The 27,890-nt window shown below is 43.4% G+C and overlaps 1 protein-coding gene across 1 annotated transcript; it reads right to left on the bottom strand.

Annotated features, from left to right (window-relative positions):
- Positions 1–27,366, bottom strand: ATP12A (ATPase H+/K+ transporting non-gastric alpha2 subunit). The gene is made up of 23 exons (XM_059377687.1): positions 27,223–27,366; positions 26,429–26,584; positions 23,331–23,390; positions 20,294–20,497; positions 19,438–19,551; positions 18,111–18,245; positions 17,862–17,979; positions 17,366–17,634; positions 16,558–16,756; positions 16,290–16,399; positions 14,538–14,672; positions 11,002–11,194; positions 8,714–8,889; positions 7,908–8,044; positions 5,177–5,327; positions 4,469–4,637; positions 4,226–4,380; positions 2,794–2,917; positions 2,459–2,604; positions 1,849–1,982; positions 1,591–1,692; positions 1,074–1,165; positions 1–988 (listed from the first exon to the last, which is right to left on the bottom strand). The coding sequence occupies exons 1-23, from the start codon at positions 27,229–27,231 to the stop codon at positions 960–962; spliced, it is 3,117 nt and encodes a 1,038-aa protein (XP_059233670.1). The 5' UTR covers positions 27,232–27,366; the 3' UTR covers positions 1–959.
- Between the last annotated feature and the right edge of the window lie 524 nt (positions 27,367–27,890).

Below are 27,890 nucleotides of genomic sequence, written 5' to 3'. Positions count from 1 at the left end.
TGGGTTTTATAAAACACCTTTTACTTAAAAATGAGGCCTCCTGGGGGCTGTCAACATAGATGTATGCGTCACACATGAATAAAGTGAAGTTAAAGCATGAAACTTAACTGGTATAAAATTAGTGCCAGAGAGTGCTTTGCAACCATTTTACATGAAATAAATACTACTATTTTAAACCCCAGTGCATCCCTATTGAGGCTGAATCACGGTAAATGAAAACCTCTTTGGGTTGGGAGAACATCTGGAGCTGGGCTGTGCAAAATGGACATGGAGCTCAGTTTTGGAGTTGAGGGCGACGTGGAGGGAGGAGTCCAGCTGGGAGGAGGGAGGGCCCCAAAGGACTGGTGAGATGGTACGGGATAAATAGGGATGCAGTGGGTGACTGGGAACAGTTAAGAAGGATGTCTGAAAGTCAAAACTGAGGTTGCCCATATTGCTGTGATGTAAATCTGCCATCACTTCCACCTTTTGCAAACCTTTAGCTAAGTAACCATTTTTTAAGCATGGGGACTATGAAATTAAAAACTCTCTGGGATTTGTTAACTATTTCCTTTGTTGTGCAAAAGCTTTTGATCTTGATGAAGTCCCATTCAGAGTATCTAGGGAGGTCACTGGACTTTTAGTTAGGTATGGAATGGAGGTTTGAGCAATCTTATCTAGCAGGAATATCTGAACAGGTGACTGGATTACCCAAGACTACTTAACGTGAGTGAACTTTATATACATATCAACATGTCATTCTTCCCTTGAAGTTCACCTATTTTTGAACAGGAAGATGGGTATAGAGAGGCAAATCATATATAAACAGCTGAATCTCTGAAAGTACAAAACCTTAGTAAGTATCTTTCATACTATTTTTTGCCTTCTCTTTCTGCATTTTGATGAGTTGCTGTTGCAGGGGTCTTCCAGATGCAGCCAGAAGATGAAGAACACTGGGAAGCTTGGGAAATAGGGTGGTCTTAATAATACATGTTCTTATCCCACCAGCCTGTAGAGGTAGAAAAAGGTTAATGAGAAATTAGGAGTCTGTTGAAGTAGATACGCAGAGTCTCAAAAATCCTATTACTACTTACTTCCAGGGTAGAGTCTGATGAAAAGTTTTCGCACCTCATCATACACCCAAATCAGAATGGCAAATGGCACAGCCACAAACCAATACTGAGGCCTGGAAGCAGAAGGGAGGAAGGTAAGTCTGAATGTATCCAAAGAAAGGGCCAAGTACCCTGCCAGTGGGCAGAGGGCTTCTTGTTCATTTTTCTGCCCTATTGGAAAGAACAACACATCCATTGGGTTATACAACATAAAACTGGCAAGCTTCTTATTTAAACTGGACTGTGTTTGGTAGAAGCAATATATGCCTTCGAAGTGGCCTACTGGATGAAGGTAGAGATGGGATGGTGTTAGAAGACCCACTGCCTCTTCTGGGAAAACTCACAGGTCAAAATCTCTGACTAAAATAGAGCCAATTTGGTTTTATCTCATTTGAAAGCCTGAGGGGGAAAAAACCCCACTGGAATCCTAATATTTACTTAGGCTGTGACAGCTCAGACAGGGATGGCTCTTTCCTGTCTACTATTTAAAGGAACTCACCGGAGCATCGTGAAATTTAGGGCCGTGACACTTCCAAGCCCATAGGAGAGGGTTAATGCAATGATAATCTGTGAGGCAATCCCCACCCAGATGACTTTATTTCTACAAGAAACATAAAAGACAAACAGATTTTGAATTCACATGGCCATAGGACCACACAATCAAGGGAGTCAAGGCCTCATGAATTAAAGGCCCAACCCTCATCATTACTGCATCGAATTCCCAAGGCTGAACTACCAGGTTGGATGTGGGCAGTACCTGAAGAGACCCTGCTGGAAGATGGAGTTCCTCCTGGTTTTCCTGATGATTAGATCTGCTATTTGTTGGACCATGATGCCAACAAAGAAAGCCGTATAGCCCATCCATTCTAAGTATTTCCTTTGGTACCATGTCTGTCAATGGACAAAAAGGAGACTGTGAAACCCCAGAGGGAAAACTTCAGGAATATTTCAATGTAGTTCTGTGAAGCTTTACTCTCTTCCCTACTCACCAAGATTGACAGAGGATCACCTCCTTGTGTTTGGAAAGAAACTTTTTTTTTTCTTTATTTGGTTGAGTAGTGAAGATGCTAACTTAATTGATTTGGCCCCACTGTGGATATTGTTGGACCTGTCACTCATCCATATCAACTGCAAAGCCAATGTAAGAAAGTGAGCTCAAGGCATCTAATTCAAGAGAGGAGGCTGAGTTCTGGCAAAGGCCAAACCAATATAACAAAGCGGCCCATAAGCCCTATTAACTAAGAAAACTTCCACCTTCTCTGTCTCATCAAGGCTGTCCAGGGAAATGAAATCTGTGCATCAGTCTTGGCAAGGCAGTGAGAGGAGGGGAATAGCAGGACTTTGAAGGCAGAGCCTCCTTCCCTTACCCACTGTTGTCCGTAGCTGTCTTCCAAGTCATTCACATTGCTATCTTCCCATTCCACCCGGATGTTAATGAGAATGCTGGGTTTAAAGCCCTCCTGTGCATACACAGTGAAATAGGCAACAAAAGCTCCCACAGCTTGCATGAGGCCTGAAAGCACAAGAGGTAAGGACAGATGTTCTATACATGACTTCAGAATTGCACCTGTGCTCAGTTTCCTTTCGGTTCCTCCCATCCCATCCCAACCCTGCCTCCAAGGAAAAACAGTTTCTGACTGTGACTGGAATGAATTCTCGGGGTGGTCCTTTATCTGATAGGCTAGCAATGGCTTCATCGTACCAATGTGCAGGTAAGAGTATATGGCAAGTTGCTGATTCACCAGTCTGTCCTTCTTCTTGTGGCGAGGCTTCCTGTTCATAATGTCACTTTCAGCTTTCTCATAAGCCAAGGCAATGGAGGGGATCTAGAGGGGAGAGAGTCTGTAAGGCCTAGCCCTGAAACACTGTGCTATACCAACAGAGCGATAATGGCAGTGGCATAACCATGGGCCTCAGGGTGGGAGGTGGGTAGACTGTGGTGGTGGTAGGGTTATGTAACTGGTCTATCCAGGGTGTAGGCAATGGGGATTCATTGTTTCTAGAGAATTTAAAAAAGAGTTTGCTTTAAAAATCAATCTTTTTTTTTTTTTTTAATTGTCACCATGTGCTGGCAGTTCTAAAGATGCTAACTATAAAACATGTTGTTTCCCCCTCTAGACAGATTTTTCCTTAGGCATGCCACTGGAACACACTGGTTCTCTCAGAGGTCCTCCCACCTGGAAGGCTTGTTAAAGGTCAGATCACTGGGTCCCACCTCCCGCCTGGGGTCTCTCCCAAGGTCTGAGCTGGAGCCATAGAATCTGTTTCTAACAATTCCCCAGGTGATGCCTGAATCACACTGTGAGAAGCACTGCAGTGGAGAAAAAGAAGTGAATTGAAAGAGCCTGGAAAATGATCTGACTGTAAACCAGGAGGATCCCAGTTCCCCTCTAAGGCAAAGATATCTTTTGTCTCTCTGCAATGTGTTGATTGCCTGGGTATTGTATCAAATAAGAGGGTAGGAGGTGGCCATTTGGAGCATCCTCACTGTGAATTCAGCTCGCTCACTGTTGCCTTCTTCCCCCTTTGCTTACATAAACTGGAACCATGTGGGTAACTGTCCTGATACTTTCTTAAATGGATACATACCAGAAGAAGGAAGGGTTTGGGTGATATTATTGTAGGTCAAAATGAGGCCTGATCACATGTCAATACCTTCTACTTCTAACTGCATGTAGGTGACGGGCTTCCAGATCACAGATTCTTTGACTTGACAAGGGGCAGTTGTGGGTTATCACATAGGCCATTGGGCCCCTGGTGTTACAGGGGCTATGAAGTGATAGCTCTATCTTCTCAAAGGGAAAGGGAGGCATGTTAGCTGAAACTGACCAATGGCATATGCTGGTGGGAGGCTTAAGAACTCACGTCTTGAAAAGCTCTTATTGGAAGTGAAGTGGTTTTAACTTCCAAACATTTGAGAGATCTCTCTAGTCCTTTGCTTTGAAGTGTGGCTGGTGGACCAGCAGAATTGGAATCACTTAAAAGCATGTTAGAAATGCAGAACTTCTGGCCCCATCACATCGAAGTTTGAGGAGCACTAATTTAGTCCATCTCCTCATCCTTGAAGGTAATGGCCCCAAAGTTTACATCTCCTGGGTCAGTTATCAGAATCTGTTCCCTTTAGTGCTACTTACTATGTCTGTGCCCAAGTCGATGAACAAGATAGTAATGGTGCCAATGGGTAGGGGAAGCCCAACAATGATGTAGATCAGAAAGGGACACAGTTCAGCAATGTTCTTGGTCAGGGTGTAAGCGATAGTCTTCTTTAGGTTGTCAAAGATCAGGCGACCTAGGCAAAGATGTTGCTTTCATAGGACTTGCTTTCGATCCCCCCAGGTGACCCCTGTCTTCGTAAGACCATTTGAGACCTCACTCACCTTCCTCCACCCCTGTGACTATGGATGCAAAGTTGTCATCCAACAAGATCATGTCAGCTGCATTTTTGGCTGCATCAGAACCTGCTATCCCCATGGCAATCCCAATATCTGCCTTCTTTAGAGCTGGAGAGTCATTAACGCCATCTCCTGTCACAGCAACAACTGCATTCTATGGGGACACATGAGAAAATGGGAATCAGCAGATCTAAGGGGTCATAGAGAAGGAAGATCAACATAGTCTCCCTTTCCTCCCTCCAGATGTAGGGTCAACTGGAACTGAGATGATTGGCCTGTTATTGGGAAAAGATAAAGCCGGGAAATCCCAGAAGCAGGAACAACAAACTCCTAACAAGATGTGTTCCATAATTAAAACCATTGTATGTGGCAGACTAAAGTAGATCTTTTATATATTGTCTTTAAATTTTTTCTTCTGTATCTTACATTTTCAAATCTTTCTATATGCACACCTACCACAGAAAAAAATATTTCATTGTCAGAAAGCCCTGTATGCAGGAAGCTCTCAAAGAAGGGTGGAGGGGCAGCCCCGAGAGTGTAGAAATGTAAGGTTATAAAGATAGGCAAAGAATTATCTCTCGAGAGGTTTAAGAAGTGTCATAGCCCTGATCTGGGATCCAAATCTCAGCCCTGCATTTCCCTACAGGACAGTGACAGACCTGAAATGTTCTCTGGGTGCTGCTGACCACCCACCTGCCTTTGACAGCCCTCCACAATGATCAGCTTCTGCTGGGGGGATGTCCGGGCAAAGACGATCTCTGAGTAGTTGGTTAAGAGCTCATCCAGCTGTTCTGGGCTCATGTCCTTCAGCTCCATGCCAGTCACCACTGCAGCTTTAGCGTCCCTAGAAGGGCCAGAAGGAACTGAGTGAGGCCAAAGCTTGGATCTTAGGCTGAACCATTGCTCTGGGCAGGAAGTAGGCTGAAGCCTCTTTGACTTCACCTGGAACCCAATGTCCTTGACACTAATACTTTAGTACTAATACTAATACTTTAGTGGGAAGATAGGGGTTATGAGTTCTGGGAACACTTTGGTCCCCATTTCAAGATAGTAAACTAAGGTGAAACAGGAAGGTCATTTTCTGATATACAATCAGAATAGGCCAAGTAGCCTTTTGCTTGTAGAAATGGGTGGGAGCATCTGTGGGGCAATGTTTGACTTAAGGAATAAAAAGAGGGTAAAAGAAACCTTCCTGTTTGTATGTTTTGGGTCCTAGACTTCAGCTTATGTCAAAACACATGGTAAGCATTCTTTGTTGTTGCTTATTTCCGATTTATAGTGTCTACAGCACAATGAGCTGTGTAGGCAGAACAATTATTGAGGTCCTTTTTGGGGAAAACTGCTGTCTGCTGCTGATGAAAGTAAGGTTCTAGAAACTACTGATTATGCAGATCTGACGGTGATGTTCCCTGCTAAACCATTTCAGAGGCTTTCCACTGTGCTTAGAGCAGACCCCAGAGTCCCCAAGGTGTTCTGCAAGCCCAGCTGCAGCTGTTGCTGTTGAACCTCACCCTTTGGCTCTCCCCTACAGCCCGTGGGACTCCCAGCCCTGAGTGCCCCACACTCTCCACTGCCCTCAGGCCTTCACAGGTCTTTCCCCTTTTCCAGTCATGCATGTCTCTCACCTCACCTTCCCTTGGCTAACACTCCACATTTTTGTTTTCAAATCTTAGCTTATACACTCTATTCACAAAACACTGCACTCCTTTTTCTTTAGTTTAGAGCTTTTTTTTTTTTTAAGATTTTATTTATTTGTCAGAGAGATGGAGAGAGGGAGAACACAAGCAGGCAGAGCAGCAGGCAGAGGCAGAGAGAGAAACAGGCTCCCTGCTGAGCAAGGAGCCTGATGCGGGACTCAATCCCAGGACCCTGGGATCATGATCTGAGCTGAAGGCAGCAGCTTAACCAACTGAGCCACCCAGGCGTCCCATGTTTGGAGCTTTTTTAGGTCCATGTTATCTATCCCATCTCCCATTCAGTGAGATGAGTTACATGGCTATGTATAATCCTATTATTTTTGGCATTAAGGAGGGCACGTGATGTGATGAGCACTAATAAATCATTGAACATTACATCAAAAACTAATGATGTACTATATGTTGGCTAATTCAATTTAGATAATTAAAAAAAATAAGTTAAGAAAAGCTCCAAAAATCTTTTGTCGATGAATGTTGTTTACACAAAGGAGTGCTGGAATACTCTCAGACTTTCAGGTATTGTTGTGCCCAGAAGCTAGAATTCTGTGTGGTTGTCTTAATTGGTAATTTGTTGCCCTGGTAATAATTTATTAACTGACAGAACTGTATTCTGAAGAGTATAAATGCTTGGGTAAACCAGAAGAGGTTCATTGGTTTCTCCCTTTTCCCCCCACATTCATGAAATTATAATAAAGCCAATGACATTTATTTTTACACTGAGACTTTGGAATCTTTAATCGTTTAAATTGTCAACAGTCCAGGTGACTCTGGACTCCTCCCACTGCTTGAACCCTTGTCCTCTGTGTGTCCTTCACTGTACTTATCACATCAGAAGTAGCTTTTGTTTTTCTGTCCCTCTGCCTAGATGGAAAGCTCCCCAAGGGTAGAGATAGTGTCTGGTCTGTTTGCTACTACAGTTCCAGTGTCCAAGACAGTGCCTGGTATATTGTGGGCACTCAAAAATTAATTGCTGAGGGGCACTGAGGTGGCTTAGTTGGTTAAGTGTCTGCCTTTAGCTCAGGTCATGAGCCCAGAGTCCTGGGATTGAGCCCCACCTTGGGCTTCCTGCTTAGGAGGGAGGCTGCTTCTTCTTGTCCCTCTGCTTATGCATGATCTCCCTCTCTCTCAAATAAATAAATAAATGAAATCTTTAAAACAACAACAAGAAGAAAAAAACAATTCTTGAAAGAAGTTAACACATGAATGAATGGATGGACAAATGGACTAAAGGACAGACATGACTACAAGAGTTAGGAGACAGAAGGAAAAACTGAGTCTTTCCTCAGGAAGCTTTCATTCTATTTACTACCGAATAAAAAAGACAACTGTATGTTCATATAGCTACACATTATGAAGCAACCGAACAAATACTTAAAATAAGCACGAAGGGCACCAAACACAGATGGTTCTTCATGTTCCTGGTTATACAACTGGATCAATGGCAAGTAATTTCATGTACATTTTGTTTCAGTTTTTCTCACTCTGAATGTGGCACTGAAGTTTTCAGATCTGCTCCATTGGGTTTTTAGGTTTTAAAATTTCATATAAGGAATATATCACAGGTAATTTTCATGATACCAGTGGTACCATGGTACCAGCCAGGCATTACCCTGAAAGAGTGTGGGGCAAATAGAGGATTTGCTCCAAATAGCACAGCTCTTTAGAGCCAACAAGGATAAGGAATTGAATAAGAACTTTAGTTTCTGCTACACTGGTTCTGTGCTTACCGCTTGTTAACTTGTTCCACAGCAATGTGGAGGCGTTTTGCAATGTCTTCCACTGTTTCACTGTTGGCTGAAATGATACCCACACTCTTGGCAATAGCTTTTGCTGTGATTGGATGATCACCTGTAACCATAATAACCTAGAACACAAACAACGAGAAAGGCATGTGGACAATGAGAAACTTGGCTGGCCAGACAGTATCACCTACTCTACCATGACCTGGTAGAATATTAGTGATTATCGTGGTTTGCCCTTATGGGCAGTTCTTGATCTTTAGATCAAAGACAAAACTGTCTCTGAAGAACACACTGATCTCATTGGCTCTGTCCTTGCTTCTGAGCACCTTTCATTTCCTTTTCTGACATTAGAGGAGGCCCTTTCCTTTGCATGTTACCTTACTTGTGAAAGGGCTAGTGGACGTGTACTTGAGACAGCTTCATGTTGATTCGACAGTCTTGCTATTAACATGGTAATTGAATTAATTATTTTGGCTTTGGTAATATGAAGGCAAATGGGTTTTGGAGGCCAAACCTTAAGATTAAGTAATAAAACCTTTTATTGTCTATCATAGTCTAAGGCAAGATAAAGTCAATTCATGGTGTTCTCACGTGCTACTATCATGGTTTGTTCCATACAGACACAATATTTTGCCTTTATTGGACAATTACTAGAATTTTAGTATAGTGAAAGTAGAGATAAAAAGAAGGGTATTATGATATTTATCGGAGATTTAAATACTATCTCCTATGACAAACATCCTTAGATAACATAAAGGGAGGACTTCCTAAGTCAGGATAATAACTCCCACCTTGATCCCTGCACTTCGACATTTGGTGACTGCATCAGGTACAGTGGACCGAGGGGGATCAATCATTGATAACAGCCCCACAAAACAGAGGTTAGACGTGGGAAAATTCATGGTATCTACATCAAATGTGTAAGTTTCTGGAAACTCGTCTGCTGGCAGGTAGAGATGACAGAAACCTGGAATGCACATGAATTTGGGAGTCAATGAAATTTGGTAAGAAATAAAAGGAGGAACATTTTCACACACTCCTTTACTATTTTACTAATACTTGAGAGTATACTAGAGTTGTTTCATTCTTTCAATTTCAACATGCAAACTGTAATTAGGAAGGACGTATTTTTTTTTTAAGATTTTATTTATTTACTTGACAGACAGAGATCACAAGCAGGCAGAGAGGCAGGCAGAGAGAGAGGAAGGGAAGCAGGCTCCCTGCTGAGCAGAGAGCGATGTGGAGCTTCATCCTAGTACCCCAGGATCATGACCTGGGCCGAAAGCAGAGGCTTTAACCCACTGAGCCACCCAGGCACCCCTAGGAAGGATATAGTTCATTCAAAAGGTAATTTACTATGTGCCCACTGGATTTTCTGGTATGTACTAAGGATATAGAAACTAAGAGGGGGTAGCCTTAGCCTCGGAAGATGTCTCAGTTTACTGTACGGACAGAGACATAAAGAGGTAAAGCATAAAAAAGCATAGTGAGTGTTATAGGGTAGAGCCACCTGGGGAATCAGGAAATACTTCCCCAAGGAGGTCACATGGGAGTTGACTCTTGAGAAAAGAGTTAAAAGTTTTTCAGGGAGAAGGGAGGGTTAGGGATGGGAAGGCCATCTGAGGCAGAGAAAACAGCATATGCTACTACATAAACTGGGGAAAGAATCTGGGACACCAAGGGAAGGGTATGAAGCTTGGTCTTTAATCAAGGAAAGTGTGAGAGAAAGGCCATTAGGAATGGAGAACCTTTTGTTACTCAGAAGACATCTGCTTTTCATAGGTTAAGGTAGAAGGGATTCCTGTGTCTGGTGGGACCCCTAAGATCATGTGGCTTTCTCATCAGCTTTTATATCAAATTTATTCTCAGCATGCCCCACTGCCTTACACATTTCAGTAAAGCGCAGAGTCTGAGGGGGCAAACACAAGGTTCCTAGAGCGATTCTTGTCAGATGGGTATCAGTCCTGCATTGAAAACACTACCTGGTGCTGTGGGCTATTTAAGACATGCTTAAAGCATTATCACCTCATTTAATTATTTCATTTGCTTTACAAGCCCAAATATCCTTTAGAAATACACATTCCACAGATTCCATCTCTATTGGCAAGAACTTTTATGATGTTTAATGAGCCGTATCATCAACTGTGAACTTCTGTTACCCTGAATGCATATTCTGTAGTTCACAGGTGCCATTCTGTCAACCCAGATTCTCATGACAGAACATACCACTTAAGTTACCACAATTAGGCATCTACCAGTGGCTGTATTTTTATGGTTTCTCCTCCACCTCCGACAACCCCTGTCTCTATTACTGGCAGTATTTTCTCCCTAATAGGCAAGTGAGAAACTTCAACATTATTTTTAACTTATTTTTCTCCTCTAACTAGTTGCTAAGTCTTACCTGTTCTGCCTCCATGAAGTCTTGTGTCTGACCCCTCCATCACATTATGAGTGCCTTGGATCAAATTCCTACCCTCTTTTACCTCAATGAGGGCTGCCACTTCCTCCTGAGACCCATGCCTCTCCTCTCCCTGCTACTGCCAAGAATTAAACTCTGTAAATCTGTTTGGTTCACTCACCACAAAGCCTTTTGTGGCTCTCTGACTGTGGAATGAAACCCTAGTTCCTCACCCACATAAGGCACTCCATATCATGCCCTCCAATCTATGTTTCCTGCCCATTTCCTAGGAACTATGTCATCTCATCTACCTGCCACACTCCACACAGACTGGCTCACTCACAATGTGGGCACACATCCCATCCATTTCTAACTCTGTGTTTTGGCCTATGTTGTTCCCTCTACTTCAAATACTTTCCCTCACCTCCCTTCAAGAATTATTGTGCAAGGCCCAGTTTAAAATCTAACTCCTTCCACAAAATCTTCCCAGATATTTTTTATCTGGAAGCAATCCCACCCTCCTCAGTACTTCTATATATTTTTCATATTCTTCTATGATTCATGCGGATGCCATAGCTACTTACAGCTAGATAATAAGGCTGTCTCCACTTGTGCCCTGACTTGGCATAAAGCCTCACACCCAACAGGTAACAGGTAAGGGTTCTGTCACCAAGAGCTCACCCAGCACACGCTCCCCCAGGCCTCCCAACTCCATGTACGCTGTGTGGAAGGCCTCGGCTGTGTTCTTGTCCAGAGGCTGCTTCTGGCCATTGACCATGATGGTGCTGCACTTCTCTAAGATCCTCTCAGGAGCCCCTTTCATCACCAGGAGGAAGCGCTGGTCATTGGGGTCATCGGTTTTGTGTATGGAGAGCTGGGAGGGAAGGAACTGAGCATGTTAACATATTCCCTGCCATTGGATGATGACACCATCCTTACTCATGAGGGCCTTAAATGGACAATTTCTTAATTAACAAAGATTAAAGATATACCTTTCTCTCATGGACTACTTATCCTTGACATGAAAAGGAGTGTTCACTACAGGCATGTTCTATCCTTTTTATTTTGTGGTCAAGTAGTATGTGGAAATCTAATCTTGGTCCAGTTTAGGCACCCTGAACTTGAATCCAAAGTAAGTAGATCTCATCTTTCAAACAGAAACTAGTTGCTTTACGGAGGCTAGATGTGGCTGTTGTGCTGTGAAGTCTTGTGTATTGAACCAGATATCTGGGGTGCCCATGGGAGTTAAGGGACCATGAGCCACTTTGTCTTGCTTCGTGTCTCTACCTCCCTATCATGGGTAGCAAGCTATTTTGAGTTCAGGCAGGCATGAGGGCAGCAGGAGTTCCTATGCCCCTTTGTCTCCAAATCAATCCAGTTTTACTGCCTGGTAGTGAAAGAAAATGATAGGGGTGGAGGAAGTAGACACCCTTACATATAGGCTTTCAGGACAATTAAGTAACACAATTTTATATAAAAAATCCTCTCACCTACTGATTCTACTTCTAGATTCATCCTAATAAAGTAATTGGAAAAAAAAAATCTGAAACAAAACAAAACAAAACAAAACAAAACAAAAAACCCCCAAAACTTTATATAAAATGGCTTAGTCTTATGGACGCTGTTGTTATATACCAGGTGCTCTTCTAAACTTTTGAAAGGAATTTCAGGAAGTTGGAGTGTTTGAAAGACAATCAGTATGTTACTTAAAAAAAAAAATCTACCATTGTGGGTCTATCAGTTGATTCTAAATTCTAGTTCTTAGCCTTTTGCATACCAAAGTGGAGCACAATAAAATATAAAAAAGTAGAGGGCAAATGTATATATATTTTTTAATAGCCAAGTAAACATATTAAAAAAACCTCAACTATCTAACCAAACCAAACCCAAACTTCCCATCTATTATTACTATTATTTCCTCAAAGATAGGATATTTTAACATTTAAAAAATAAAACAATAAACACTTTTATAGTGTGTACTCTTCTCTCTCTCTCTTTTTTTTTTAAAGATTTTATTTATTTGACAGAGAGATCACAAGTAGGGAGAGAGGCAGACAGAGAGAGGAGGAAGTAGGCTCCCCGCTGAGCAGAGAGCCCGATGCGGGGCTCGATCCCAGGACCCTGAGATCATGACCTGAGCTGAAGGCAGAGGCTTAACCCACTGAGTCACCCAGGCACCCCTATAGTGTGTACTCTTCTAAGTGCTTCACACATTGACTCATTTAATTCTTGAAACTACCCTAAGGCTGTGAGTACTATTACTATTACCTTTTACAAGGAAGGAAACTGAGGCACCAAGGGGTTAACTGGCCCTAATAAGTGGCTGAGCTGGGATTTGAATTCAGACTAGCAGGCTCCAGAGTCCCCATATTAATCAAGTAGCATATAAAGGATAATCTTTTAAATTAAATACATTCATCCTTATATAAAACTTCATAAAACACCATCCTTATTTTCCAGTTTGCCACAAACTATTAGAAGTGTTTTTATGAGCTGGTCTCAGTTTGGAGAATTGCTGTTCTAAAATCAGTAAGACACAGACTTTCTCCTTTGTTTCCTTTAGTTGAATGATACCCCAGAGACCTTCCAAGGTCACAACATAGGAGACTCTTTTTTTGAGTGTTGCTTATGTGTAGATATAAAATGGCACTAACAGCCTCCAAAATGGCTCTTTGGCCTCTTCTGCAGGAAACCATAGAGGTCCTCCTATCTATCAGACTATCAGAGTAGTCCTAACTCTGGGTAGCTTACTTTCCCCTTCAACATTTAGGACATGAGGCCTCTTGGAACCTGCTTTTTCCTCATTTCTCACATGATGAGGAAATTCTTTACTAGAGTAGATGGAGCCCCAGCATGATTCCGAGTCTTATCCCTGATTAGAAGACCATTCAATTATGGCTCTGGCCCTTATTAGCTGTGGGATAATGTTCTGTACCTCAGTTTCCTCATTCCCAATCTTATGGAGTTGAGAGAACTGAGAGATTGAATACATGAAGAAATTAGCATATAATAACTATCATTACTATTGTTATATAAGGATCATTACTCATTCTATTTTCCTTTCTGTTTTGAACAAGAAATCTGATTTACTGGCTTTAATATTTTACTTCATACATTTTTTAGTTGTCTATTTGGCTAACTACAATTCTTCTTTGGCTGGTTATCCACAAAGATGTTTGCAACAGTTATTTCCCAATCCTAAATGCCGTCCAAACAAAATGTGAGGGTAAACACCAGAAACTTTTAAACAAACATGTTTATCTTATTTATATACTTTCCTGTTATGCAAAGACCAAGTCACAAGGGCCTGCTCTCAGCTTTGGTCTAAGGGAAGTCCCACCTGCAGCAGTAAACCAGGCTACAAACTGTCATTTGTCCCACTCTGAGGAGGATGTAGCTAGCTGACCATTGGCTGGTCTGGAATGAGTGAATACAGATAGGCAATGATAGCCATTTTCTTCCTGAGCAATGGGTAGAAAGGAGGTCCCTGTCAACTGCATATGGGGCAGAACTAGAAAAAGCATGTCTGGTAACAGTCATCTGAGAGACTATTCATTGGTCTTCACAAAGGGCAAAGTTTACTCACAAGGCCCAAGCTACACTGCTCAGCTTCTGTGTTGTAGTAGACAAAGCATAGCCTTGGGAGTTGAAAAGACATGTGAAAGCTGGTTATGCCACTTAGATGCTTGGGAACTCTGGTCACATCAACATTTTCTAAAGGCCTGTTTCCTCACCTAGAAATTGAGATTAATTACTCCCACCTCAGGCTTATCATGAGGATTAAATGAGAGAATGTATGCAACTTGCCAGATACAGACTAAGGGAGCATTAAATGTTAGTTCTCCCCATTCCCCCAGTTTTCATTTATCCTTTAGGATGTGGCTTTTGCCCCTCATCTGTGCAAATGGTACCTTGTGGTGGTGGAGGTGGCATATGTGTGGGAGTGGGGGATGGATGTAATGTAGATTGATCACTCACAGGAACATCCAGGCCCTGAGAAGATCTTCACTTTTCTTTTTTCTCTACCTATTTCTGGCATAGGGGAAGAAGCCAGCAAGGGAAACCTATTCTGGGTATACCAGATGCCCAGGACCTGTATCCCTGAAGGCTACTTTTGAAGTCAAATATCATTCAAAATACATACTAACCAGAGAACACTTACAGGTAGAAATGCCATTCTTGTGGTAATAAAGATTCAGTTGTGAGGAAAAACTCACCTGAAATTTGTTGGTTGAGTTAAAAGGGATTTCAGCTACTTTGTGGTTTCTTTTTCTAATCTCCATCACATCACCTAAAATGATCTCTGAGAACTTCAAAAGAGCAGTTTCGGAGGCATCTCCAACCACAACTCTCTGAGAATCAAGAGATAACAAATATTTGTAGCACATAATGTTTTTTTTTTGTTTGTTTGTTTTTTTGTTTTAACATAATCTGGTTCTTTTGTGATTATTTTAAATGAGCCAGCAGATGGCCTAAGCTCAGTATCTAACAAATGACAGCACCACAATGAGCCACTGACTGAACCATGGTGGAGGTGTTAAACTGGATGATGGTGCTTACTGGCATTAGGGTAATTCAAAATAGTCTGAGCTCTGTGAGACCTGGAGGGCTGCATGAAGGAACCTGCTACGAACTAGTCTTGAAAGATGGGTGGATAACTGACAGAAAGGAAAAGAAGAAAGCCTTCTGGAAATCAGAATGCCATGAATGAAGGCATGAATTGGAAGAATTCCACTGTAAGTCCTGGACGTCCAGGTGGAAATGGGGGATGCAGAGATAGAGAGGGCCTTGAAAGGCAGACAAGGTCCAAAGCTTGAGCTGCAGAAAACAGATGCATGGAAAGTTTTTGAGCAAAGTTAAGTGAAGCGGTCCATCTAAAGAAGTACTTAAGGAAAATTCCTGGTATGCAAGAAAGACCGGGGGGAGGGATAAACCGCAATCATGAAGGCCAATCAAGAGGTTGTTATAATTAATTAGATGTGAGGTACTGGCAATAACAGAAAAGTAAAATTATGTATTTATTTGAAGCAACAATAATAGGACCTGGTGATTCACTAGATATTAGTAATGAAGAAAGTTAAAGATAACTTCCAAAAGTTTTGGACTGGATAGGAAGTTAAAATCGTTATGCCACAGAAAAATAGAAAAGGGACAAGATAATGATTTAGAGCCGGGCTGGGTACAGGTGGAAGGTGGCATGTATAATTTGTTGAAAGCCTAGCATGGCAAAACTTTCAAGTGGAAACACACAGCTAACTGGAGATCCATGGAGTTTGGGTGAAAAATCAGAATTGGAGATAAGGATTTGAAAGCTATGGACAGAGAAATCATGGGCCAGGAGGAGAACTGATGAGCTGTCTGACAGAGAAAGAAAACCAACCAAACAAATAGTCTAAGAAAAAGGAAGAGTCAGTGAAGGAAACAGATGGCAAATAGAAAATCCCAGAGAAGATAGACTCAGTGACAGACTGAGAAGGAAAGGAGAGGGGGAGAGGAGAGAAGAAGGGGAGGAAGAAGGGGGAGAAAGAAAAGAAGTTTGTTTTTGTATATTCTAACATTCCAGGGCCCCTTAGCGCTGCATCTAGGAGTGCCAGGAGGATGTTCTAAGGTCAATCCTTCTATTTCCTGCCAATTATATTTTAAACGTCAGTGAATGGCATTTATGTAATAAAGAAACTTTGATTATATCTACTTAGTTTGTAAAGGAAAGTAACTTAAAGGTACATTCCTTTTCAGGAATGAGAATTTTCAATAGAACTAAATCAATGTTCTGAGGACTTTCATACATCTCTGATTTCTCAAAGCAAATAAGGGTAATGAAAATTTTCTGCAGGTCTTGTGAGTCAGACTTGCTATTACTCGTACAAACTTTACTCAGTGGGAGAGATTTAAATCAAGAGCCAAATCAAAACAGAGAAAATGACTTCAAACAGGCTGTGATTTAAGACTGAGTGATACTGAAGCTTTACCTTCATGATGGGGACACTTTCTTGTCCGGGACTGAACTCAGCTCTGTTACACAATGTTATTATCTTTGATAAGGAGGCCCAGGTTCCAGAGCTTTGATCAAAGACTTGGTCTGGAAAATAGAACAGTGGATGCTGTGGGTGCTGGACCTAATATCTATACTATTCAACCAATTCTCTGAGTCTGCACACCAAAGATGCCATGTTCTGCTCAGCCCCCTCTACTCGAGTCCACAGCTTCAAGCCACACTGAGTGTTCCAGAAGACTTACTTGAATGGTCTTCACTGGTGTCAGCTATGAATATCTGATTGTCGAACCACAGATGGGCCACGGTCATCCTGTTCTGGGTCAGAGTCCCAGTCTTGTCTGAGCAAATGATAGAGGTGGAGCCGAGGGTCTCCACTGCTTCCAGGTTCTTCACCAGGCAGTTCTTCTTGGCCATCCGTTTAGCTGTCAGTGACAGAGTCACCTAGACAGGAGAGAGAGAGAGAGAGAGAGGAAGAAGTTTTGAGAAAAATCATCATTTCGAACTGAAGCTGGTTTCAGGATGGAGGTATTGTTATAGATGTGGCAAAGCTGACCAAGTAGCTGATAAACCACATAAATCCCTACGTATATGCCATATTCCTTTTATTAAATGTAGGAGTTTAACAATGTGCCTAAGTTCCTCAGTTGTAGAAATTGCCAAAGAGTCTTTTTCTATTTAAGAAATGTGAAACTGTAGGGAAGGTGTCAGACTTCCTGAGAATCTGTAAGTGGTGGTTTGCATCTGTCTTATCTAGATCTTTTTTTTAATCTTATCTAGTTTTTAAGAAGGAAGATAATATGCAATTTGCAGATAGTGCCCCTAAAAACGAAAATAGAAAGTTTTCTAGGATAGTGTTAAAAATGTTAAAAATATCACAGTTCCATTTGTTTAAGAAACAATCTATTCAGAATGTCCCATGGTGTCCCCTTACAAGAGTGTCACCCTGAAGATGGAGGAGACTCGCAGTGTATGGTGGGCACACACCCAGCACAGCAGAATGCTGTGTGTTAATAGGGTAAGGGGAAAGGCCACCTAGCAGCACGGACTCACAGTGACAGTGGCCAGGAGACCCTCGGGCACATTGGCCACAATGATGCCAATGAGGAAGATGATGGAGTCCAGGACCTGATACTTCAGGGACACTGCGATGATGAAGAAAAGGATGCCAATGGAGACGGCCACTCCTGCCACAATATGAACAAAGTGCTGGATCTCAATGGCAATGGGTGTCTTCTCATTTCCAACTCCTGAAGCCAGTGAGGCGATCTGACCAATGATGGTGCGGTCACCCGTGTTGATGACCATGCCAGTTGCTGTGCCTACAGGTGAAATAGACATTTTATTCTGGGGATCCTCAGCTATGAGGGAACCACAGCCTGCTTACAGTCCTCTCTTTGCTGGTTTACATGATCAATTAGCACACATTACAAAGTTCTCTGGGCTCTTCAGTTCCATGCAAGATATGCTAAAGAGACAAGAGCATAAAGCCTGTAGGGGAGAGGTGATATGGGTGGTACATGCAGTCATGGGAACCAGCCAGACTTACCTTCCAGACAGGTTGTAGAATAGAAACCAATGTTCTTTGTTTCCAGGGGACTATCGTGGGTAAACTCAGAGGAACGGGGCTGGGGTTCAGATTCTCCAGTGAGAGATGAGTTATCTACCTAGAAGAAATTTTGAAAAAAGTTCAAGACTGGGCATCTTGTTCCCTGCCCCAGTAACACTGAGATCTAGGAAGACAACAGAATAGCTACTAGTTATGAGTGTGATCTTTGGGGTGCCCTCTGGTGCTTACCTTACAGCCCTGAACAGACAACAACCTGATGTCTGCAGGGATCCGGTCTCCTCCTCTAATCTCCACTATGTCCCCCACCACTAGCTCCTCTGCCGGGATTGTCATCTTCTCTGAGTCTCGAATGACAAGAGCTTGCTGCAAAAGAAAAGAGAGACAGATGCTTCAGATCCTAGAATGATGCCAACTCTCCTCCATCCACATCTCTCCACTTCTCCAGAATGGAGGCACTGGAAGGCACAGCTGTCAGAATGGCAAAAATACAACAAAAAACTTTTGCTTGGGGCCTGAAGACACTAAGAACTATCTTTTCTTGAGGAGGAACTCTCAGAGATATTCTTGGAAACAGAAAACGCTGCTGTGGGCAGATATAACAAACTACCAGCCCAAGCACGACAGAGAGGGACAATTAAGGATGAATGATCTTGGCTAGGATGTCTGGGAAGGACTGTAATGGCTGAGCCAAAGGGTTTAATACTCTTGCTCGTGTCAGGAAGACTTGAACGGGGTAGAAGGCAGATCTCCCACTTCTTAGCATGGACGAGTCCATCCAGAACCTTCTCTAGCTGGCAGCTCTGTGAGCCAGGGGCAGTGTGGTTTTCCCACTGTGCTAACAGTGGTGTGTGATCTCCCTAGAGGACTCCTAACATGGGGTCCTGTGGGAAGACAGGAGCAGGGGGCCTCCCTTACCAAAAGCAGTTTGGGGAAACATGCAGAGAGACTCCAAAATGGGTGCAGAAATGGTCACAGATGAAAAATGGTAGGTTGACCTCCTTGGCTACTGGGGAACACTCCTGAACTTCTACAACTTGGTCTTAGAAGCTCCTGAATTCCTTTTGTTTGAACAGTTCACCAAAGCTCAAGAACAGTAATAGAAGATGTTGTGTGATGACTGATGTTTGTCTTTTTTTTAAGATTTTATTTATTTATTTGACAGAGAGAGATCACAAGTAGATGGAGAGGCAGGCAGAGAGAGAGATAGAGGGAAGCAAGCTCCCTGCTGAGCAGAGAGCCCAATGCAGGACTCGATCCCAGGACCCTGAGATCATAACCTGAGCCGAAGGCAGCGGCTTAACCCACTGAGCCACCCAGGCGCCCCAACTGATGTTTGTCTTATTTCGCTCTTGACTAAGCGTTTTCCTGTATCTTACTTCCCTGATGATCTCAAAAGTCTGTGTGAAAATGGGGCTTCAGAAGGACTGCCTAAGACTTCTCAGACAGCAAAGGATGGAGTGCTGACCCTCTGCCTCAGAGGCCCCACTCTCCTCCTTATCTGATGCTTCCTCATCTGAAATCACATGGAGACCAGAGAGGGATGGCTGCCACTCACCTGTGGGATCATCTTATTGAAGGTGGCCATGATGTTTGTGCTTTTTGCCTCTTGATAGTAAGCGAAGATCCCTGTTAAAATAACGACCAAGGCAAGCACGCAGCCCAAGTATACCTGGGTAAGGAGAAGAAGCATCAATCAGAAAAACAGCCTTCAGGAATGAGCCAGGTCCTGGGCTACAGCTCTCCTTGCAAAGGTGAGAGACACGGCAGTGGTATCCTGGTGTCATTTACAGGTCACAAAATTTACCTATTTTAAGTGTATAATTCAATGATTTTTGATGAATTTACTCAATTTTGCAACAATCACCACAATCCAATTTTAGGACATATCCATCATCCCAGTGGCAGTCATTCCCCACTGCCACACCCAGCCCTTGCCACCTATGATCTGCTGTCTCTAGGATATGCCTGTTCTGGACATTTCCTATCAATGGAGTCATATAGTGTGTGGCCTTTTGCATCTGGCTTCTTTCTCTTAGCATGATGCTGGCCAGTTCAGTGTCTGGGTTTTGGTGCTGTTATCAGCAGGCATAGATGCTCCCCATGTTTTAAGGGATACAATTAGCTTTGAGGAGAGACCCAAAATATTTCACATGGATGTAGATCTTTTTTTCCCCCCTTAGGAACTTATAGTGTGTATGTGTGTGTCTCTCTCTCTTTAAAATTCAAGCTCTGAGACATCAGAAAGTCAGCTATAATTTGTATTTTACAGCTGGCAAAATTATTTGATTTTCCCAGTGATGGATCAGTGTGGACTCCTGACTGCAGCCCACTGGTCTGCCCACTAATGGCCTACTTTAGGGTTGTTTTTCCATTACTAGTTTAGAAAAACCTGGAAGGAGACCTCCCCTTACATTGTCCAGGGATGAGGATGTATTCATGGAATACTGGATCCCATAAGCAATCCAGCACAGGATGGCTCCTATCCACAGAAGGATGGAGAACCCCCCGACCATCTGCTTAAGGAACTTGATGATCTCTGGTGTTTCCTTGGGAGGAGTGAGGGCATTGGGTCCATTCCGAGCCAAGAGCTCAGCAGCTTGGGTGCTGGAGAGACCCTGAGAAAGCCAGACAAAAACAAATAGGAATTAGACATTTCTCTTCCCTCAGACAGATGTCATTCTTCTGCAGGTTGTGGGTAGGAGTTACCATGCCCAAGAAGGGCCTGTGAAAAGTGGATGATGTCTTACCTCCCCGAACTCTCACTGTTTTAAAAAGAATATTTAATATTAATGCTTAATATCAGCCTGGCAATGTACTCTGTATATTTGCTTATTTACCCTTCACAAAAACCCACTGAATAAGGTGCAGTTATTATCCTCATTTTATAGATGTGGAATTTGAGGCACTTGGAAGTTAAATCACCCAGCTAGTAAATGGGTTCCAGAGCCACTTTATTACACTTTGCTAAGGTCTTTCAGCTACTTGCAGATTTATCCAGAGACAAGAGTAACTTGGCTAAGGAGGATTTAGCTAATCACTAAAGTTAAGGCCAATATGGGAACTATCCACAAAATATTCTCTTTTCTAGAATTTCTACATATTGCACTGGCTAATTTTTCATCCTTAAGTCTGGTGTCTTTCTGCTTTTCTGTATGTCCACCCCAAGTTCTAAGTTCTACCAAGCTAAATTCTACCAAACTCAAGCCCACATGTGTAGTCACTTCTTGCCAGAAGCCCTCCCTGGTAAGCATGCCTTCCACAGGTATACAGAGGGCCCTCCACCCCTCTTGAAATCCTGTATTGTGACTCATAAGGTTCCCCACACCCCACAAATTCTCCTTTAAGGAGAAAGTCTTGTCATTACTTTTTCTTCCTAATCATGTTGTAAGCTACTTAAAGGACAGCTTAAAGACTATCCACGCGGTGCCTGGGTGGCTCAGTTGGTTAAGCTTCGTACTCTTGATTTCAGCTCAGGTCATGATATCAGGGTCATGAGATCAACCTCTGTGTTGGGTTCCATGCCCAGTGTGCAGTCCGCCTGAGATCCTTTCCCTCTGCCCCTCCCCTTACTCACATGTGCTCTCTCTCTAAAATAAGTTAAAATAAATCTTTAATTAAAAAAAAAAAAAAAGACTCTGGGATTCTTGGGTGGCTCAGTTGGTTAAGCGGCTGCCTTTGGCTCAGGTCATGATCCCAGGATCCTGGGACAGAGTCTGGCATTGGGCTCCTTGCTCAGTGAGGAGCCTGCTTCTCCCCTGCCTGCCGGTCCCTGTTTGTGCTCTCTCTCTCTCTCTCTCTCTGACAAATAATAAAATCTTAAAAAAAAAAAAAAAGACGCTATCTTTGTTAATTTTTGTGTCCTTTATATGGTGTCCTGATTGTTCAGAGGCTCAAATATTTGCTGAATAACTGGATTTGAAGTCACTAACTTGTAGTCAGAATAAAATTCATCTCTGTCATCACTGTCTCCTTCCTACTTTTTCTCTACTCTCTCAGCCCCATGTCTTGCCATGGCCCCCTTAACCACCTGACCAAATTGCCTCCTCCTTCTGCTTCTCTACCGTGGTACCTGGGATCAGGGATTTGTTCAAATCCCCAGTGAAACAAAGTCCTACCTGCTATTTCTCTGAAAAGTCTCTGGAATCTGTCCCCTTTCCTTCCCATCTCACTGCTGCTACCTCGTTTCAGTTCCTCATTTTATATTCCTGGGTTATTGTCTCATTCTTTTAGACCCTTCCATTTCCCACTTAAAAAAAAAAAAAAAAGTTCATCCACCTACCTATCTATATCTGTATATATCTTGTACCAGAATTCCCTTTTGAAAGCCAATCTTATTTAAATCACTTCCTTCTTTAGAATTTGTGTGTAACTAATAAAGCCCTTATTCCTTAGTTTAATATGGAAGTGCTTAAAGGTTTCACACAAACTGCCTCTCCACGGTCTCATTTTCCACCCCTTTCTCTCCCCTTTCCAAACACATTAGCTTCCAGAAACTCCAGATTGCTCTCCAAATATAGTCTGTTCTCCCTGGTCTCCTGGGTAGTCTGCTAACTTAAACCCAATTCTTCCTCCTGTGTCTTGATTTAACACTGCACCATCCAGGGAGCCCATTCTGGTTTTTCCTGTCAGAAGAATCTGTCACTCACTCAGCACACCATTTAGACCTCCTCTCTCTTTACCATCTAAGTCGAACAGACTGGATGTTATGATACTCTCTTATATACCTGCCTCCCCTGCTGAACTGCTCAGTCCTTAAGACCGGGGATCACCTATCCCTCTTTGGCCCTCTCACTGCTTGTCTTGTGTGTTGCACATAGTGGGGTTTTTTGTTGACTTGAACAGATGTATCCAAATCTCCTGATGTCAAGACACCAAAGCTTTTGACATTTAATTTGAGTTTGAATTCACACAAGGAAGCAGTTCTTCTGTGGTGGGGGAATTTGCCAGACACCTGAGAGCATACCAGTCTGTCCTGGAGTCATCATCGTTCCTTCTCAGAGGAAGAGGCGAACAAGCAGTGTTGTAAGCCTGTCACTCTGGATGGTTGCTTTTTAACACTGGTTTTCCCCATTCTTTGATAAGACCTTATACTTCCTGGACATGAGGATTAAAAGCAACCTCTGACCATGACCATAAGGAAGTGTCCGAGCCTTTCTAAGGACACCACAGCTTTCCTGCAGTTATAATCAAAAGAAATGTTTATAGCCAGGAGTCCAGCTCAGCAGAGGGGCTTGACTCCAGGCTTTGGTTCAGGCACACCAGCTCTTAAAGTTAACCAGCCCTCTTTTACATACTGGGCATGTGCGTGACTGGTATTCTTAAAGTTGCTGCTTCAACCTAAAGATGCCGTCTACTTTTCCATACACCTTATGCACATGGCTTTAAAGTACAGTCCTTTGCATAGTCCCAGGGCTTTTCTTCCCAACCCCTAATCCCTTGATAACTTACTGTAATGATGTTTGTATCATATTTCTTTTCCAGTTCCTTAATGCTGAGTTTGTGGTCATCCTGAAGTCCATGAAAGGAAGAAGAGAGTGCATTAATAATTCCAAAATACTCAAACCCTAAGCTTTGACCAGCCCATGAAAACTGAGAAGCACTGATGATAGGAGGAGCCAGGAAGTGAGGGAGAGAAAACCCTCTGTGCCAGGTGGTTATTGCACTGAGAGAAAAGAGAGTCTTGCTACAGGGGAGGCTTGCCTTCTGATTCACCGGCCAGGGGATTTTCTGGCCATCCCTTAAGTTCAGACTTAGTTTGTCCTTTACCACATATTAGCTGTCTTTAGTTTTTATGAACAAAGTATGTCATTTCAATCTGATCTTCAGCACATGCAAGTCCTAGCATACCCGTCTGCTGTCCGGGTACTGGTAATCTGGATACTTAGTTCAGTACCCGAGTTCTGGGATTAGTTGAGGGTGACGAGCAATACCAAACCAGACCAGACCCATCCAACAACTCCTTACCCATGGAGCCCTCATTGGGCAGGTAGTCTCTGGTAGAAGCAGCAAGCCTTTTCTTAATCAAGTACTTGAGACTCAGAGAGTTTATTTGGTAGAGAAGCCCTACAGATTTAAAACTGCCAAATAAACACCAGTATGACCCACACTTGCTAATTTTGTTATAGAATCATTAAACTAAAGCAGAGTTTTTCAACTTTGGCATTACTTACATTTGGGCCAATAACTATCTGGGTGGGTGATGGGGACTTCCATCTACTATATGTCACCTACTAGCACACCCTCCCTAGAGTAGTGGTAACCAGAAATGTTTCCAGACCCCACTAAATGTCTCATGGGGGGGCAAATTCCTCCTATCCTGTCCCTTGAGAGCCACTGGGCTACAGGATTGGAAGCCTTTTCCTGTCTCAGAAAACCTAGGGGGCAAGGAAGCCTTCTTTAGCCCACCTAGACAACCTAGCACTCAGGATTCTTTAGGTTTTGATCATCTGAAACAAAGATTTATACTGTGATGGATACTAGAACTATCTCTTAAGTATATGAAAAAAAAGGTTACCTGTTAAGAGATGAGATTTTACAATTAAAAAATTATTTTGTCCTCTCCTCTGCCAGATTCTGCTTTACTCATTTAGTCATTGTACCAATATTGATTGAAAGATATTGCTGGGGATTCAAAGGATTAAGACACAGTTTTGTGCAGTGTGCTAAATTCTGTGCAGATCCAAGTAACAGGTGATTAGAGCCACTGGTTGCATGGATGTATTTCATAGTTTAAGGGGCCTGTACAGTGAGGCAGAATAAGGCAGAATATCTTTCCTTCTTTAGCCTTGGCTTTGGGGACGAGAGCATCGGGGAGAGGGAGGGGCTGGAGGCATGGTGGGTGCCTGTGGCGCACTCTGCTGGCCAGCACTAGAATAGCTCAGGGCATCATCCTGCGTCTCAAGACTTCTATCAGGTTACCCGTCGGTTGATTACCCGTCGGTTGATTCAGCAGCCAGGGATACTTTCGTTCTTGTCAAGGATCTAATGTGCCAGAGGGCATCCCAGTACACAGTCACAAATTAAATTATAGGATTCTTGTGAGAATTTTGGGAAATAAGAAGGAAAGATTTTCCTCTCAGCCGGGAAGCAGGGGAACACTAGTTAACACTACAAAAATTATCTTTCTATACTATCCATCTTTCCAAAATGCTCAGAGAAGGGAGATTCTCTTCATAATAAACAGGCATATGATATAATGGATATATATTCATGTTATAAGTAGCAATTTTATGGAAGACTACATATGTCTTCAATCCTGAATGCTAGAGATACATAGGAAACAAGAATGACTATTATCTGGTGCTGTGCTAAGTCTTTCTCCTGCTTTATTTCACTTAACCTTTTTAACTACTCCAACAGGTAGGCACTGTTTTTTTTTAAATTCCTATTTTTTGAAATAGGAAGTGAATGTCAATCAAACTGGGATCTGAATTCAGGTCAGTGCAATTTCAGGGCTGTGTGTTCTTAAATGTCTGTCAAATACCTAGTGGTGTGTTGCTAAATTTTTCACAAGCTCTCCAGGAAAAATAAATAAAAAACTCTGACTTGTACTTACTGATTTTTCACTATAACCAAGTTGTAAGATGCTAACCCAATGTCAACCAACTTGCCAAATTCCTGAAAATTTAACAATGGGCTTTCTAGCCCACATGAACTCACACCACTACTGTCTGCGCCAACAATAACAGTTTTAAAGTCTGCAATGAACTGAAGGGATGATCTAGTAAAACTTCAGGCTTGCTGTAGAAGTTTCCCCCTTGACATTCCTGACACATAACCTGTCACATTTCAATTCTGAGGCAGATCTTGCCCATGGTGGACAACTTTAACAATTCCAAAGTTCTTCCTTCACAGGAATGACATTGTGCTTCCATAAATTACAAAATTACTAATTATAAATAGTTTAATTATGAATTGCATAAATTACAAAATATTCTTACTCTTTTCTCATTTTCCCCCCTCACCCATGCAAATTGTTTATTTCCCACTTTACATAAAGAAAATGGAGCTTTACCAAGTTTGCTCCCAGTTACCAATCACTTAAGTGGAACTTTACTGAGCCCAAGGTTCTCTGAATCCAAGCCCAATATACTTTTACCAGTGAAATTATTCTATTTCACGGGGCATACATAGCTAAAAACCTAGCAAGGTTAGTGGCTTTGTTTTTCTCCTTCATGGTTCCAGCTCCAGTAGTTTTACCCTATCAGCTTAAAAACTGGCAGTTGGGTACAGCTATCTCAATGAAGCAGCCAGGAAGGAGAGAGGTCTGGGCTGTGCCTGTGGGGACTGGAATCAAAGGCTCTTCCCTCAAGAGTTCTAGCTGGGAGTGCCTACAACCAAAATGCAGGAATCCTGCAGAAGCCCTGACCCCCAGGGCAGATATTATCACACCATTTATTTTAAACAAGGAAACAAATCTCAGGCGGATTTTCAAATCCTTGAGACTGATCCTTCTTTTGTTAAGAAGTAGGCTATAGGGGCAAGTTCTCAAGGGGAAAGGGCAGAACTCAGTGGACCCATATGGCTTAAGAACCATATCAACTGACCAGATCCACTTCTTTCCTAAGCTCCTCCTTATAGTGATTCTTTCTGGGTTCGAAGCAGTTCTTCAAGCCTCTGTACTTCTCCTTGCCATTCCCCTTGTCTGTTTGTTGGATGTCTTTGGTTCCACTGAGCTCCACAGAGTAAATTTCTAGTGTTTTCTGAAAAGAAAGCAGAAATACAATATTGGTCCAAGATGGGTTTTCTGAAGAAGTGTCGAGCACTTCTCTTTGTGGGTCAGGGACCTAAGAGAGAGTAAGGCGCAGGATGTGGAGAGTTTCTCTCTCCCCCACCTTCAAACTCCCAGGCCCTTTCTCTCCTTTCTTCTCCAGTATAAAGGATAGATGGCAAAGCCCTGCCGGCATCTCCTCAGGGTGACCCCATCCTGGAGTTGGGGAAGGTGGGATGTTACTTCCTCCTACTCGAGACAAGACCCCTCCAGCCCCAGGGTCGCCCTAGTACTTTGCTCCCAACAGTGCACACCGGCGTGTGTCCCGCTTCTTGGGTAGGGCGTTGCCCAATGAATCTCAGTCCCGGGCAGGGCAGGCTTTACAGACCACAGCGCAGGCTGGTAACCCCCAGCCTGGCGACACCTGCCACATCGGAGACGTCCAACGGCCCTTGGCGTTCCTTCCCAGAGCGTATGGATTTGGGTCTTCCCCCCAGTCAGCTCCGGGAAGGGAAAGGAGCCGTGCAGAGGTCAGGAGCGCAGAAAAAAGGTGGCCAGTCCTTCCTCTTTCCCCTCGTCTTCCATCCCCTCTATACGGGTCTCTGGCCGGCGCCAGGGGCCTGCACGCACCTTGGTCATGGCGAAGGCGGTGGCGCCGCCGGCAGGCGAGCTTGGTGTCCGGGCTCTGGCGGTGGCGGCGCGCGCAGGGCAAGCGTCCCGTCGGGCGGCGGTGGCGAGCTGCGGTGGCGAGAGCCCCACGCTCACCTCCTGCGGTCAAACGCCAGCCGCTGCCGGGGGGAGGCGGTGTCCGCCTTAAATGCCGCCTGCCCCGCCCACGTACCTACCTGCGAGCAGGTTGCCCGGCCTCAGGACGCCCGGGGTGGAGGGAGTCCTGCAGGCGCGGTCCTGGGCGCGGAACCTCGCGGCTGTGCTCCATCCAGGGAGCCGGGAGCGACGCGGACTTCGGCCAGGGATGTGGGGTACCCGAGGCAGCGCCGTCGAACGGCCGCAGCCTACCCTCTGATGGAGCCTCCGACGATCGCACGCCCTCATCCCAGCTTTGGTGGGACCCTCACCCGCTTTTCTTTCTTTCTTTCTTTCTTTCTTTCTTTCTTTCTTTCTTTCTTTCTTTCTTTCTTTCTTTCTTTCTTTCTTTCTCTCTCTCTTTCTTTCTTTCTTCTTTCTTTCTTTCTTTCTTTTCCTTTCTTTCTCGTTCTTTCTTTCTTTTCTTCCTTCCTTCCTTTCTTTCTTGATTTTATTTATTTGACAGAGATCACAACAAGTAGGCAGAGAGGCAG

Source organism: Mustela nigripes, chromosome 15 (assembly GCF_022355385.1).
Source record: "Mustela nigripes isolate SB6536 chromosome 15, MUSNIG.SB6536, whole genome shotgun sequence".
Taxonomy (NCBI): Eukaryota; Metazoa; Chordata; class Mammalia; order Carnivora; family Mustelidae; genus Mustela; species Mustela nigripes.
The sequence above is the reverse complement of the archived record's forward strand: the minus strand, read 5'-3'. Positions and strand labels throughout refer to the sequence as shown.